General features: G+C 53.8%; 1 protein-coding gene across 3 annotated transcripts in view; it reads right to left on the bottom strand.

Annotated features, from left to right (window-relative positions):
* Nucleotides 1-14,808, bottom strand: part of Farp1 (FERM, ARH/RhoGEF and pleckstrin domain protein 1) — a 251,129-nt gene that overhangs the window by 4,563 nt on the left and 231,758 nt on the right. For all 3 annotated transcript variants that reach the window (XM_063246956.1, XM_063246958.1, XM_063246957.1), the window contains exons 17-24: nucleotides 10,778-10,859; nucleotides 6,694-6,931; nucleotides 4,695-4,825; nucleotides 2,379-2,447; nucleotides 2,184-2,273; nucleotides 1,621-1,703; nucleotides 1,427-1,539; nucleotides 1,005-1,171 (exon numbers count right to left, since the gene is read on the bottom strand). In XM_063246956.1, the coding sequence (XP_063103026.1) occupies nucleotides 1,005-1,171; nucleotides 1,427-1,539; nucleotides 1,621-1,703; nucleotides 2,184-2,273; nucleotides 2,379-2,447; nucleotides 4,695-4,825; nucleotides 6,694-6,931; nucleotides 10,778-10,859 (973 nt within the window). The remainder of the gene's footprint in view (nucleotides 1-1,004; nucleotides 1,172-1,426; nucleotides 1,540-1,620; nucleotides 1,704-2,183; nucleotides 2,274-2,378; nucleotides 2,448-4,694; nucleotides 4,826-6,693; nucleotides 6,932-10,777; nucleotides 10,860-14,808) is intronic.

Here is a 14,808-nt window from a genome sequence, read left to right as displayed (position 1 = left end):
GAGTATCACACATCTGGTATGTGAGGCGGTGTGCCTCAGACGCCACCCAAAGCACTGTGTCTGAGAAAGGGACACGTGCAGGTGACAGGCCAGCAGATTCTACAGGTTTTTAACCCAAGTTCTTCCCTGCTCAACCCATCTGCAGCCCCCGGTGCCTGCAGGCTCGCTCCTGAGGGTCAGGGAGTCAGATGTGAGGCTTTGGATGCCAAGGCAACACAGAGACATCCTAGAAGGCCACTGCTTGGCAGAGCTCAATGGAGGTGGGGCATGGGGTGGCTGTCACCTGCTGCCAAGGGATGGTGGGTGTGAAGACTGCTACCCAAAGCAGGGATGGGAAGAGGAAGAGGCCGCCCCAGCCTTGACTGATGTATCCACTGCATCCTTAACCCACCCGGGCTCAGGGATTTAAAGAGGTTTGTCACCCCCAGTAGTGCCCTGGCTCGTAAGCGGCTCCTTACGCTGCGCCAGAGGTAGGGTCACCATGCTCTCTCTCCCCCAGAAGAGCACTTTCACCCTGGGCTTGCTTAGTGCTGGTGAAAAGAGCCAGCCAGCGCTGCAGCCCAGTCCTCTGCAGAGGGGCAGCCAGCTCTGTGTACCACGAAGCCTCATACACACTTGCACGAAGGCCACACAACCTGGGTGGGCGGAGCCCCGCTAGAGGCTGGCTTGGAAGGGGACAGCCTGCCTCTCGGGCTCCTGAACCTTGAAACTTGTGGCAGGTGGGGGAAGAGTGAAGGTCGCTTCTAGAGGACAGTCCAGAAACTCCTGGAGAGCTCGGGCAATGCCAGCACATCTCCAGGCCCACAGGACCCAGGAGCCAGCTGGCTGTCCTTAGCCAGGCCCTCAGGTCTCCTCCATGGCCCAGAACTTTCTGGAAAGTAGGATGTGAGCGCTGCATTTGCAGTGACAGGAGGGCGACGCCCACCTGGCTGTACCAGTGTGGGCACCCGGGCTGGCCCTGGGAAGAGGGCGATCGTTGCTGCCCCCCGGGCCCCTGCAGGTACCTCCACGGCAATGCTGAAGTCCACCATGGAGACGCTGGTGCTGCGATGCCAGCACACGTGCACCATTGTGTTGCCACGGTGAGGGGTCTGGCGCTCCAGTGAGGTGCGGGAGGCGCTCAGGTCGTCCTCCGACTCCTGGTCAGCTGTTGCGACTTCATCGGGAGACTCTGTGGAAGGCGACAAGAGGGATCCCTAACAGCCTCTCTGTGGCTGAGGCAAAAGCCTTTCCTATTTAAGGCAACCCTCCTGCCTCAGCCTCCCTAGGGCCAGGACTAAAGCTTCCCTAAGGAGGAATGGAACCTAGCACTTGGGTGCTTTGTAGTCTTAAACACCAGTGTGGACCGTGGATGAGAGGCCTGCCCATGAAGGGGTTTTAAACGCAGTTAAGATGCTGCCCCCACCATCTTGGGTGGGCCACTCACTGTTGTCAGGGGGGCTGCTGGCGAGGACCTCGGCCGAGGGTCCGCTGCTCTTCTCAGCCAGGTCGATGGCCATCTGAATGTCCTCTAGCCATTTCTCCATCTCGGCCCGAGAGCTACAGTCAGAGACAGGTGTCAGCTTTCAGATCCCCTGCGGCGGGTCCAAGCTGACAGGTAAGAGTCGGTCCCGGAGTTACCTGGCGGCCACGACGATCGACTGGCGCTGGCCCCGCAGGGTCAGGCAATGGGGGACGCCCCACTCATCCTCACTCTCCTGGATCTGGGGGTGAGAGTACACACATTACTGGGGTGCAGTGGTGTGACACATTTCGGACGCTCACCGAGTGGCACCTGGGCCACTCTGTGGGCAGAAAATGGAGCAGAGTGAGGCCTGGAGACCGGGAGGGGACCCCCAGGGGAAAGGCAGACACTGGGAAGGCTGGGAGGCCGCCGAGCACACAGACTTCGCTCTGGCTCTGAGGAGTGGGCAGAAGCCAGGGCCATCATCGTGCTGCCCGGGCTGCAGTGCGGGCTATTATTCCTTGTGTGTGGGGATGTCAGTCCTCTGGGACCTGAGACCAGCCATGGAGTGGTCTTGATTCTACAAGGGACCTCCGCCTGGCATCCATGTTCCCAGGGGCCCGACAGGACAGCTTTGGAAGCCTGGCTCTCCCGGGGCAGCCAGGAGGGCTGGAGGTCAGCACTCTCCCCGCAATGCCACCTGTCCCTCGCACGCTTCCTGCCCGTCTCAGCTCCTCACCGTCATGCCGTAGAGCGGGAGCTGCCCATGCACTTTAAACTGATTGGAAGCCGTCAGTCCACGGCTGGTGTACAGCAGGACGTCATTGAACTACGGGACAAGCAGAGGCGTGGTGAGTGAGACTACCATGAGCTCCCAGTCTCCCACTGCACCCCAGCACCCCTGCTTGGTGCACCCAGGGCTCTGGCTGCTTACCAGGAAGAACATGCGCTGCTGGAGCCCTTTCCCCGAGAGCTTGCTCAGGCTGCCCAGGCGGATGAACTCCTGCGGGTGGACAGAGGCCAGTTTGTGGGACACATCACCCGGCCCTGTCCACGGTAGTGACAGCCTCAGTGACTGTGCTGTGTGCTTACTGCAGCCCAGGTGCCAGGCATCATCTGCCTTTCTAGGAATCCTATTGGCTCCACTGACAGGAGAGGAAACTGAGGCTCCAGTTAGTAGGATGCCGGCCCAGCCCTGTGCAAGGAGCCCAATGTACACTTGGCCCTCGGTGAGGATAATGTGCTCACTCCCCAGGGCTTACACCCTCCCCCCACAGCACAGACCAGGGCCCCGGAAGGTGGCATGCTGCTGGTGGGGGGATCTTCCCCGTGACCCACAACTCTGGCTCTCAGAAAGCAGGAACCCATTTCAGGGTAAAAGAGCTAGAGGCAGATGGGTGTGAAAAACTCAGCATCCTATCTCACATTTTCCCCAGGACTCCAAATTCCTGACCATGTGCATGTCACAGGGGCGGATACTTAAAATCCAACAAGCAACCCTGGTGTCTTGCTAAGTTGCTTAGGCTGGCCTCAACTCCTGGGCTCAAGTGATCCCCCTGCCTCAGCCTCCTGAGCAGGCCTACAGGTGCATGCTAGCACGTCCAGCTAACAGTCATTTTAAAATTGGACTTAAATATACAGAGTCTCCACTCATGACTGTTAGTCCATCACTGTGCTGCACAATCTATACTACTGCCTGGTTCCAGAACTGGCTGGTGACGCCTCCCATTTGGAACAGTGAGCTGGAGGGAGATGGCTTGATGAGGCGGGCACTCCGGCTCCAGCGTCACCGTATCAACAATGACCCCTTTTGCTGAGCAGGAGGAGAGTGTCGGACATGCTCCAGGCTCATATTGGCTCCGAACTCCAGCCTTAAGTTCACAGCACTGAGACCACGTGGGCAGCTGGGGGGTGACAGAGGCCTAGGATGCCCAACCGTGGCACTAGGTGATGTTGCAGCGCATCCCCGTAAGCACACGTGGTCCCTTCTGTAAGGAACATGATGTGCTGTGGCATTCTCAGACTCTTCCTCCATCCTACTGATCCCCGTGAGAGAGGACCTGAACCACAGCTGCCGCCTCTCCCATCATCTAGGCTTCACATCACACAGAGAAACCACTTTCTCGGTAAGAAATTCTACTCAGATGTTCAAGGTTTAGAGAAAATGACATTGGTTCCCTGGTCTCACCAGCAGAGCTGAGGTGATCCCAGGTCTCACTTCTGCCCCACACTCACCCCAGGCTCCCGCAGTACTTTCCAGTCTGCTTCGAGACAGAAATCCCCAGTGTGCAGCCAGGGCAGCTGTGTGTTCCCTGAGACTAAAAGGTCCCCAAATCCTGGGTCTGCTCCAAGTTATAGCACGTACCCAGCAGACTAGCGGCACTGGGTCTCAGCAGAGCCTGAGTGGGGCAGGACTGGGGATAGGACAATTTGGGACAGAGATACCCCAGAGAACCAGAATGGGACAGGGCCCCAGGATGACCCTTTGGGTTCCTTGAAAGGGAACCGAGAGATGGCAAGCTTCCTTCCCCTTCTTGCTCTGTCCCCACCGTGCGGTGCTGAGTGACCAAGGTGCTGTGGAGTCGAAGGGTAATAGCATAACATGCATCTGTTCTCGACTGTTTGAGGTTATTTTGATTTCAAATTAAAATTGTTATACATAAAAAATTGCGTCTTGAAAAACATTTTTTCGTACTTTGATGCACTAATTGCTTCTCTGGTTTTATAGCATCTCTGTGTGTGCGCGCGCGTGTGCGTGCGTGCGTGTGTGTGTGTGTGTGTGTCTCTGGCATTGAACACAGTGTCTTCACACGGAACTACATCCCCAGCCCCTTGGTGAGGCAGAAGCTCACTACATGGCCCAGCTTGTGATCCTTCTGCTTCTGCCCCCTAGAGGCCGGGGATTACAAGTGTGTGTCACTACACCCGGCTTTTGTAGCACCATTTTACAATTTGTTCTTTCTTCCATTTTCATTTATCAGAATGACTTAAACTGTGCCATTTTAAATCCTCCCTGCCATGTGGTAGGGAGAAAAGTAAATAAGAAGCAGCAGGAATGGAGCAAGAGGCCCAAGGGTCGCTCTCCCTCCTCTCAGTGTGCGGATTTTGCCTTGCTTGATCCTGTTTTCCCAGGGATCTCCCCAGGTGGCAGGAGAAGGGTATTTTCTCTTGGAAGTCTCTGCAGACAAAATGGTCCGCTTTCACTCCCTGAACTGTGTCCACTCTGGCTTTCTGTCCAACCCATTCTTACCCTTCCAGGAGTCACAAGATTGTCGATGCCGATGAGATCCTTTTTGAGCTCGTGCAGCTTCTGGCAGTTTTCCATCTTGATCATGGTGCCGTGCAGCTGTGCCACCATCTCTGTGATCTCTGCCAGTGCGGCTGCGGGGAGAAGGGGAGCGCTGGAGGTTGATGGCAGCAGAGGACCTTGTCCCAACGCCTGCAGCCCCCTCTCTCTGGGGAAGGGGCTTCTGTTGCCCCAACATAATCAACAGTGATTCATCGCCTTGTGTACTGATCTGATTCACTTTGTTTCTGCAGAGTATGCCTGGAGAGGATCCCAGTATGGCCCCAGCTGCACCGCTGACCCCAAATCAGAGTGACTTGTAGGTATCAAGAAATAAAGGTGCCAGGGTAGGGGTTTCGCTCCCCACCCTCTTCCCTGGAGTGGGCCGGGCACAGGGTACAAAACAGCCACCAAGAAGGTAGCAGCAGGGTCTGTGTGGATCTGACACTGGCCCTCCCAGGTCACAATGTCTCAGCGCACTCCTGTTCTTCCTTCCACGGAAACCCTGCTGTTTCCCAACGTGGCCAAAAGAAGAAACTGCAGCCTTGTTTTCCAGCACAGGCCACATGGGCCCTACACTGGTAGGGTGCAGCACACAAAAGGAGCCAGCAAGCGCCAGTCACTGCAGATCAGGGTGGCACTCACATCCCCAGGATCTGAGTGGTGAAAAAACAACAAATGCCTGCTGGGGCCTCAGTCTCCAGAACACAACGTCCCTGCAGTCTGCACCCTGGAAGGGAAGCATTTTTAGCTTGCTTGCTTTCTGCCTGGGGTGAAAATTCAGTGCTTCCTGGCTCATCACAGAATGCTTTTGTCCATTTAATTGTCGAGAACAAACGATTCCCACCAGGGATGGTAGAAAAATAGAACACACACTGGCCACCACTGAAGATGGCTAGGGGGGCACATACAAACCTGAACCCCAGCCGTGGGTGGTTATTTTTGGGGTCCTCACAGCTAGGAAGGGATTTCTGTCATCCCATATCTGGCAGGAGCAGCAGGACAAGGTGGGCAAGGCTGGCTCAGACTCAAGGGTCAGGCACAGGCTGAGACTTAAAAGATGAGGAGCAATCTGCTGGACAGCCAGGTGCTGACAGCGACCCCAGGCAGCAGGGATCAAACGTACCTGCTATGGAGGTGTGAGGCAGCCAGGCTTGTTTTAAGCTCTGCAAACAATGGCGCCAGGCATCACTGTTCTTGACTTGCTGCTGTCTAACTTTACTTTGCTAAGTCTACTGAGTTGCCTTGTAAAAAGCTATTTGCAGAAGTCATCTGTGATAGTGACTTTTCTAGAGCAAGGTTAATGTCATCATGACCCTCCATCAACTCCTTCCTGGCTTCCTTTTGCTCTCGAGTGAGGTCCTGGGGTTTTGTAAGGTCGGGAAGCCTTTTGACGTGAGCCTGAGGCAGGCAGCATCACTCGGGTTTATAGAGTGGGAGGTGTACACAGAAGAGGGTGCCACGGGGACCTAAGAGACGGAGGAGTTTCTAACACTGCAGGCCAGAGATGGGCCTTGACAACCGAGGGAAGGCAAACAGGGACTGTTCAAGGGCCACCTCCAAAGCACAAGTAGACCCATTGAGGGGCTTGGGGCAAAGACAGGGAGCCCAGACCCCAGCAGACACAATCATGGGACTGGGTGACTTGGGTTCAGTGGAAAGAGCACACTTGAGTGGCACTTGCAGTTCCCTTCCCCCTCCGGCCCTCCATTTCCTTATCTGTAACATTGGGTAACACAGCAGATCTCCTGGCATCGCTACTCTCTGTGCCCTAAAGCACCCAGACTCCAAGGTGGGGTGAAAGCAAATGAGGAGGGCTGGGCGGCCCTCAGCATCCTTCTGTGGGGAGATCAAATCCTACGGTACCCCAGATGACACAATGTGGGGCATGATGCCGGCCTGTCTCCACAGGGGGCCGCGCGCTCCCAGGCCCCCCCCCCCCCCCCCTGCAGGCTGCACTCACCTCTGCAGTCCCGGAAGTCGGCGTGGCTGGGCGAGTGGTGCTTGCACAGCCGTTCCAGGACCTGCTTGTAGTGCATGAGGCGGTGCAGAGGGCGCAGCAGGAAAGTGTTGAGCGGCAGGTAGCACACCTTCTGCTGCTCGAAGTCGCGGCAGAAGTGCTCGAGCCGCCGCGAGGCCTTGATGGTGTTCTCCAGCGCCTCCAGGGCCTCGCTGTGCTTCCACAGGTGCTTGGCCAGGTGCTGGGGGAGGGCAGGAGGAGGGGCGCCATCAGTCCGCTTTGACTTGAGAAGTGAAGGGCACGTTCACCCTCATTTCATTACGCTTATTTCCTTACGTTTCACATTATTTATATTCCACTCCTTTCATTGCATTCCGTAAGTTCTGGGCAGCTTACAGTACATGCGCATTATAAAGCATATGAACTGTATAGACAATGCCGGAGGCATGAATGTCCTTTTGCAGTGAGTCTGACAAAATTGAGGGATGCTACATGGACAAAGCACATTGGAGGTAGCTGTGACTTTCTTCTAAATGTGACACATAAAAAGTAGCTTCAAAAACACATTTTTTTTTTTTTTGGTAGCAGGGATTGAACTCATGACCACACACTTGCTAGGCAGGTGCTTATGCCGCTGAGCTAAATCTCTGGCATAAAAAATGGATTTGTTTCGCTCACCTCATTCATTCCTAAAGTGACGGAGTGGCTGCTGGCCCTCAGGAGGAGAGTGAGGATCAGTGCCACTCCCCTGGCACCGTGGTGGTGGCAGATTCAGGACCCAGCCTTTGGTGGTAGATATTAAGGTGCAGTCTGTTGCCCCGGGCAGGTGGGAAGGGTACAGAGGGAAGTATGCTTTCAGACAGGCATGGGACAGGGACAGAGGGCTCCATGCCGCGTTTCAGACTCCACCCTGCTCCTGGGGGCTCATTCCAGCCTCTTCTTGATGCCCATGCCCCTACCCTCCTGCCTTTCAAGCTACCCCCACCCATGTTGTCACCTATCACCCACACTTTCCCACTGGTTTATTTACAGTCTTTCTGTTTTGCAACAGAGACTCACTGGAAGCTGCAGAGAAACACACAGGGAGGCACTGTGAATCTCTGTCCCTTCCCTGATGCATAACTCAGTATTTTTATTATTATTGTTGTTGTTGTGCTCAGGATGGAATCTAGGGTTCACACATACCAGGCAAGTGCTCTACCACTGAGCTACATCCCCAACCTGTTAAAAGTTTTTCCTTTCTATTTTGAGACAGGGTCTCAATAAATTGCACAGGGGATTCTCCTGCCAGAGCATCCTTTGCAGCCAGGATTACAAGCAGATGCCACCAAGCTCAGGTCTCTGTTTGATTTTGAAAGAGGGCATCAGTCACACATCCTCGGGGCCTGGTATCTGTAGTTGGTGCCCAGTAATTCTTGCCTGCATGAACTAATAAGCAAAAGAAGCAAGGCCAGCAGCAAACCAAGGGGGGAATGCAGGGAACAGGGCAGGTGGGGAGAAGCCTGGAAACATCGCCTGAGGCCAGACTGAGTCCATCATCAGGGGTGCAGGCTGCCCTGCCACTTCAACCACTGAGGAACAAGGAGGATGTAGAGGGCAGACAGCCCAGCAGCAGGCGGCCCTGTCGCCCAGCAGAGGAACTGTGAGCCAGGAGGAGTAAACCCAATGTCCAGGGGCACAGGAGTGGGGGTAGGAGCTGGGGAGACAACAGTGACAATGGAGAAGCAGTGGCTCAGACACCGGATGATGAGTCCCAAGGGCCCCCTTCCTTTGTGTTGAGTCCCAGTGCTCTGGTGCATCTAGGCTGATGTTTGCAGGGGGACCACAGGCAGTCTAAACATGCTCCAGGCGTGCAGAGTCAGGGATGGTCAGCAGAGGCCCACGGCAGCAGGCCCTGCTTAGTGCCTCAAACGCAAGGCAAGTACATGGGGCAGGCGGGAGAGACACTAGAAGCTGCCGGGTGACCCCTGAGCATTGAAACGTAACACCAAGCTGGGCATCTAACTCTCTAGAACCTTCTGCTACTCCCCTCCTGCCACTCTATAAAAATGCTGTAAAACCAACAATAACACAATAAAAAAAATAAGCCAACTCATTTCTCCAAAGCCTGCCGCCCCCTCCCCCACTGCTGCCGCCCTGGTCTATTTTTATTTTGCTTGCACGGAGCTCACGGCATCAGAGGCCTAGGGCTGAGATGCCAGCACAGCTGAGAGCTGATGGCCATGTGTACCAGCTCAAGGACCGTGGGGGCAGGGGCCGGCACGGAGGCTCGTGTGATGGTAGGTGGGGAGGAGGGTAGATATCAGCTCTCCATAGGAAGCAGAGGTGGGTTCCCAGCAGACAGTCCCAGGAGAGCCGGTGCACAGCGAGTCCCTGCAGCACAGGGAAGACCCTGGCAGGCCTGGGCCACCGTCCTCAAGGTCCAGGACGGGGTTACAGCCTCCTGTAGGCCACCTCTCTGCTGGGCAGGGACGATCTCAGATAAAAGGAAGCTGTGACAAAAGGCAGAGCACCCAAAGCAGCTGAGAAAAGAACACTGAGTCTCATCACCACACAGGAGGCGGGCGGAGGAAGCCAGGCTGCCGAGGCCACCCTCTGTGGGGATCCCAGCCATGGGACCCCCTTGAAGGTAAATCCACGGGATGGTAAGTGTGGCGTGCGTATGGCTGGTGTGAACAGGGGGCATGTAGGCGGTGGGAGAGGGCAGTGAAACTGTTACAACGTATGACACCCAGACTTAATGCCAGCGTGCACTCTGGTCAGTGACAGCCGCTCCAACACATACTCGGCGCCACTCCGGTGCACAACACTTGGAGTAGTGGGACCTGTGTGGTCGGGATGGGGACAGATGCGGGAGCTCGTCTTTCTGCTTATTTTTCTATAAACTGAAAACTACACTAAAACAAAACTAATGTCAGAAACCCCGTGGAGAGCTGAAAAGCCTGGCTGGACGTTTCATTTCCAGTCCTCATCACTCATGCCACCAAGCCGTGCACTCCACTCATCAGCCCCAGCTGATGACACTGAAAAGACTCACAGCCGAGTAGCTCGGCTTTCCTTCTTTTGCATAGGCTTCTGCGGATATTTTCTGTGGCTTTTCTCGGGGGAATGAATAATGATAGGGCCCCGGTAAGCCCTGTCTCGATCTCTGGTGAGAGAAACAGATTTACACGAGGAGCTGGGAGTGCAGCCAGTGCCCAGGGCTTGTACCCAACCAAACCCCAACAAGTAAGAGACAGACGGCGGGTTGAGGCTGGCTGGGCTGCCATGGTGGCCACATGGCCACCAGTCTTCTTAGGGACTTTTACTTAGAGCAGTTACTGGTAGGGCAGCTGAGCTGCAGGAAGACTGCTTTAAAATGCAAATGGAGATACAGTCAGAAGATAAGCTATGTGAATTTTAAAACATCCTACATTAAAGGAATTAGTAACCGGTTACACTGAAAATGAAGAAGTTACAATTTCAGATGTAGGCGATGGAACAGATTTCGAAACTGTGGTAGAATGTTAGTGTAACGCTTACCACCTTCTTTGGGTACATTCTCATGCAGATACTCTGGGTAGTTTAAAATATATTTGCTTTGTACATTCATTCACTTACAGTCATAGAAGTTACTGAAATTCCGCAGCATTCAGTAGTTTGCCTGCTCAGAGGAAGGCAGAACAAATGACTGCAGATGAAATGTGCGGCCAACCAACGTTTTGTCTAACACCCTTAGGAAAACAGTTTGATCCATTCATAAGAAATACCTGTGCTGGGGCTGGGGATTTAGCTCAGCGGCATAAGCGCCTGCCTTGCAAGCAGGCAGTCGTGAGTTTGAACCCTGGTACCCATAAAAAGGAAAAAGACAAAACAAAACAAACAAACAAACAAAAAATACCTGTGCTTTTGGTTGTGATACAGAGCTTTTTTGTTGGAGGGGGAAGCTTCCTGAAAGTGCTTTCCCCAAATCACATCATCCAGGAAGCCTAGAGGAATTCACTAATCCTCGGCCTCTTGCTAGGTCGAGTCTGGTATAGATACAGTGGCGTGTGCAGCCCTGGCCTCGTCGTTCCGGAGACCTTGGCCACCCGACCCCCCAGCTCACCTTCATGCCCTGGATGTTATTGAGCATGACATCACCGATTCTTTGGTAATCCCCTCGGAGGTGGGCGTTGGAGCGGCCTTCCCTGAGAGCAAAAGCCAAGGTTAGAAAGGAAAACAGCGCCAGAAGGCACCGCAGCCCTAGATCACGAATACCCACCGGACACCTTCCTCTCCTAGCAGCTGTCTGTGCCTCACTCCGGGCACCTCCTAAATGCTGCTTGAGATCTCGGTTCACTGGAGGGACCCTTGGACACTGTCCCCTTGGTGCTGCAGACAAAGAATCCCACAAATGTTGAGAAGCAGACAGGCAGTTGGGTTTTATAGTAATTTCCCTTGATCCACACTTAGCACCATGAGCTGGACATGAAGACCACTCCAATAAAGCAGCTCGGGAAATGGATTTCGTGCTTGGTGGGTGCTCACAGGCACTTGCAGGGAGAGAGATGCAGCCTCAAATCAAGGTTGCTGATCCCAAGAGCTCTTAGGTTGAAGCAGAGACCTGTCTGGAAAGCCCTTGGGAAGGGAAACTGATAGTGGAGGAAGTGACGGAGACGCAAGGGTAGGGCAGAGACAAAGCCTGTGAGCAGCGCTGGCTGAGTGCCTGGGTACAGTTCTGCCCTCCAGCTCAGCTGCCACTGACAGTTCAGGGGTTGAGTTCCAGAGAGACAGACAAGCAACAGTACTGGTCATGTGTGCGACTTCTGTGTGCCCAGGCTGCATGCTGAACATGTCCTAGGCACTGTCTTGTGTACTCCTTAGGCAGCCTTATGAGGCAGGTACCTTTTACAGCTGGGGAAATTGAGGCACAAAGACACTGCCTCTGTTCTCACACTCTGGTAGTCTGGTTTCTGTGTCTGTAGCCACTGCCAGTGTGGTCTGTGCACATCTGCTGATTCGCCCAGGGAGGGGAGAGAATTCCCCAGATTCAAACACACATCAACCCGGCTAATATCGTCACACCAACGTTTGGACTGCCAGAAGCTAAGGTGCGAGACAGACACATTAAACAGACCAGCTGCAGCACGGCAGTGTGCATCTGTAATTCCAGCTCTCTGGGAGGCTGAGGCAGGAGGATGGAATATGCAAGCCCAGATCCAGCCATTTGGTGACTTATCAAGGCCCTGTCTCAAAATAAAGTATTAAAAGGGCTGGAGGTATAGCTCAGTGTGAAGGCCCTGGGTGGAAAGGAGGAGCTCTCTGGGGTATAGACTCTGGGGTGTAGACCCCCAGATACGAGCACTAACAGCCTCCAGCAACCAAGCCCGCCTCTGCCTCCAAATGGGCCACTTCCTTCCTCTGCCCTGGCTTCAGGGACCAGACCAGCCACCCTGGGGCGAGCTCCTTCTTCTGCTTCTGATGAGGCGTCTGCGCACAGCACATTACAGGGGGTGAGGGCTGCATCTTTAGTGTAATTAGAGCTGTTCTGGAGCAGAGAGGGCGCCCAAGAGGACGCCCGCCTTTCTTGGGCATTCCCACTCCTCTGTGTACCGTGTTTATGTTTTAATTTTTTTGGGGGGTGAGGCTGAGATAAGGTCTTGCTAGGTAGTCCAGACTGGCCCCGAACTCGGGGTGACCCTCTTGCCCCATCCTCCTGACGCACGCCACACCTGGTTTTCAGCATGCCGGTCTGGTTTTTCCCCTGCATCTCGCTTCACTTCGTCCTTTGCTGCCGCTCAGTTGCCCTCATCAGCGCTCCTCCCCTCTAAACCACCATGGGGTCTAGCAGGTGTGGTGGTGCACACCTGTAATCAGGAGCATTTATGTGAGTGCCAAGCGAGCCTGGAATATACAGCAAGACTCTACCTCAGAAAACCTAAATAAATAAAATACACAAAACTTAGGTTCTCTTCTGGTCACTTCTCCTGCTAGCCTCCGAAAGCCTTTTTCTCCGGCCACTTTTTTCTCCAGGTCAGCTTGCTGGGATGCTAGGAAACCCACAATACCTCACTCTTCTTCTCCATATCGTTATTTATGCTGGCAACTTTCCTCAGGGGGAACATCTACACTCAGCACCATGCTGATTTAATTCAGCTGTGTTAAGTTGCCCACCAGTTTTTAATCCATAACAAGCCCTAACCTCACCAGGCAGTGGAAAGTGTGATCAGGTGGATGCCTGGAAAGTTGGTGGACTTGAAGGATCCTTCCTGCCTTAAAAACAAATAGAATCCAGCAGTCGGGAGGCTGAGGCAGGAGGATCATTGCAAGTTTGAGACCAGCCTGGCTACAGAGAAAACCTAAGGCCAGCCTGAACTGCACAGTGAGACCCTGTCTCAAAAAGACAACACAACAAAATGAAACAAAACAAAGACAAAATTTTAAATAAGTGTACTTAATGGTCTTGTGGTCCCTACACTGCATTTCCACTGTGCTATGCTGTGATTTCTTTCACAGCAGCGACGTGAAACCCTTTGTGCAGGGTCTCATTTGCAGAAGCAGTGAAAACCTTTTGGAGAGCAAGAAGAGCACAGCCCTGACCTGGCTGCAGTGAGGCGAGAAGGCTCAGGGGACTGTCCTGGAATAGGACAGCAAATGGCCAAGGACAAAATGTCGTGGGGGAACAGGAACTCACACCCATTCAACTCACTCTGCTCCAAAGTTCCTTTACCCTCGGGACCCCAGGGCTATGCCATCCAATATGATAGCCACATCCTGCTAACTTAAAATTTAATTTTACTTAAAATGAAATAGTTTTAAAATTCTGTTCCTCAGACACACACACTAGCTATGTCTTTGGTGCTCACTCACCACATGTGATCACTGCCGAGGACATGTCAACTTGACTGGATTAAGAAACATCTGGCAGATTAGTGAAGCCCAGTTCTGCATGTGGCTGTGGATGACTGACACAGAGGCCAGCTAACAGAGGAAGACCTACCCCAGCTGTGAGTGGCACCAACCAATAGGCTTGTAGCCTGGATGGAATAAAAAGGGGAAGAAGGAAGTGGCTCCATTTTGAAAAGCACTAGTCTGCTAGAGCTGGCATATCCTTTATTGTCATTGCTTTCACATGTTGGTCTCCTGTTTCTTCAGCCTTCTGACGCAGATTCACATGGGTGACTCTCCAGGGAGCTTCCAGGCTTTTGCCTTGGACTAGTGCTGCACCCTTAATCACTCTTGTTCTGTGGCTTCCACTTCCTTGGCTGAGCAGCTACTGGACTCACTGGCTCTCCAGCATATACACATATGGCCACTGTGGACTCTCCCACCTCTGACTCTGTGAGCCCATCTAATAAATCCTCTTGCATAGCTATATGTGTGTTTTCTATTGATTCTGTTTCTCTGAAGAGCCCTGACCAATATACCACAGGTGGCTTATGTAGCTGTCATACTGGACAGGACAGGCATGGAACATTTCCTTCATGGCAGAAAGTTCCACTGGCTGGAGGGCCTGGATAGAGCCAAGGCTCAAGCTCGGTCTGCAGCTTTTCCTCTCCTCCTCCAGCTTTACAGGCTCCAGAGAAGGGAGAGGGGGTCCTGCCTGGGCTTTCCGGAACAGCCCCGTCCTGAGGGGAAGAGGAGGACGAGCCCTCGGATGGGTCTGATGGTCAAGCGAGGCAGTGTAAAGGAAGATATTTCAAAAGCTGCTGCAGCAACGTGAGGCGCTTTGCTGTACGAACACCACCCTGAGGTGCCGCAGGGACGCAGAGCTCTTGGTTGAATAAATGGAAGAAGATCTCAGACAACTCTGTGACTGCAGCGGTCACAGCACATCTGCGGCTTTCCTGCTGAACAGGGAAGACCTGCACAACAAGGCGGCCCTTCTAGGGGTGGACGGGAGCCCTCAGCACGGCACTGGATGCGCGGGGAAGGGTTGCTGCTGGTTCTGTGTTGGGCGGGCTTTGGTGACCATGCGTCAGGTGCCACCGTGTCTCAGAAACTGTGCTAAATGCCGTATGAACACCTCTATGATGGCACCATTTCCACTGTTAGTGCAGATCTAGATGGTGAGGGTCAGAAAGGTGCCAGAACCTGCCACTGGCCACGTGGTGCCAAGCAGGGGCCGCCTGACATCGAGACCTTCCTACAGGCCCC

This window comes from Cavia porcellus, unplaced genomic scaffold, assembly GCF_034190915.1.
Source record: "Cavia porcellus strain 051 isolate PalLab524CR breed Dunkin Hartley unplaced genomic scaffold, mCavPor4.1 scaffold_4, whole genome shotgun sequence".
Lineage (NCBI taxonomy): Eukaryota > Metazoa > Chordata > Mammalia > Rodentia > Caviidae > Cavia > Cavia porcellus.
This window is presented reverse-complemented; position numbering and strand designations above follow the sequence as displayed.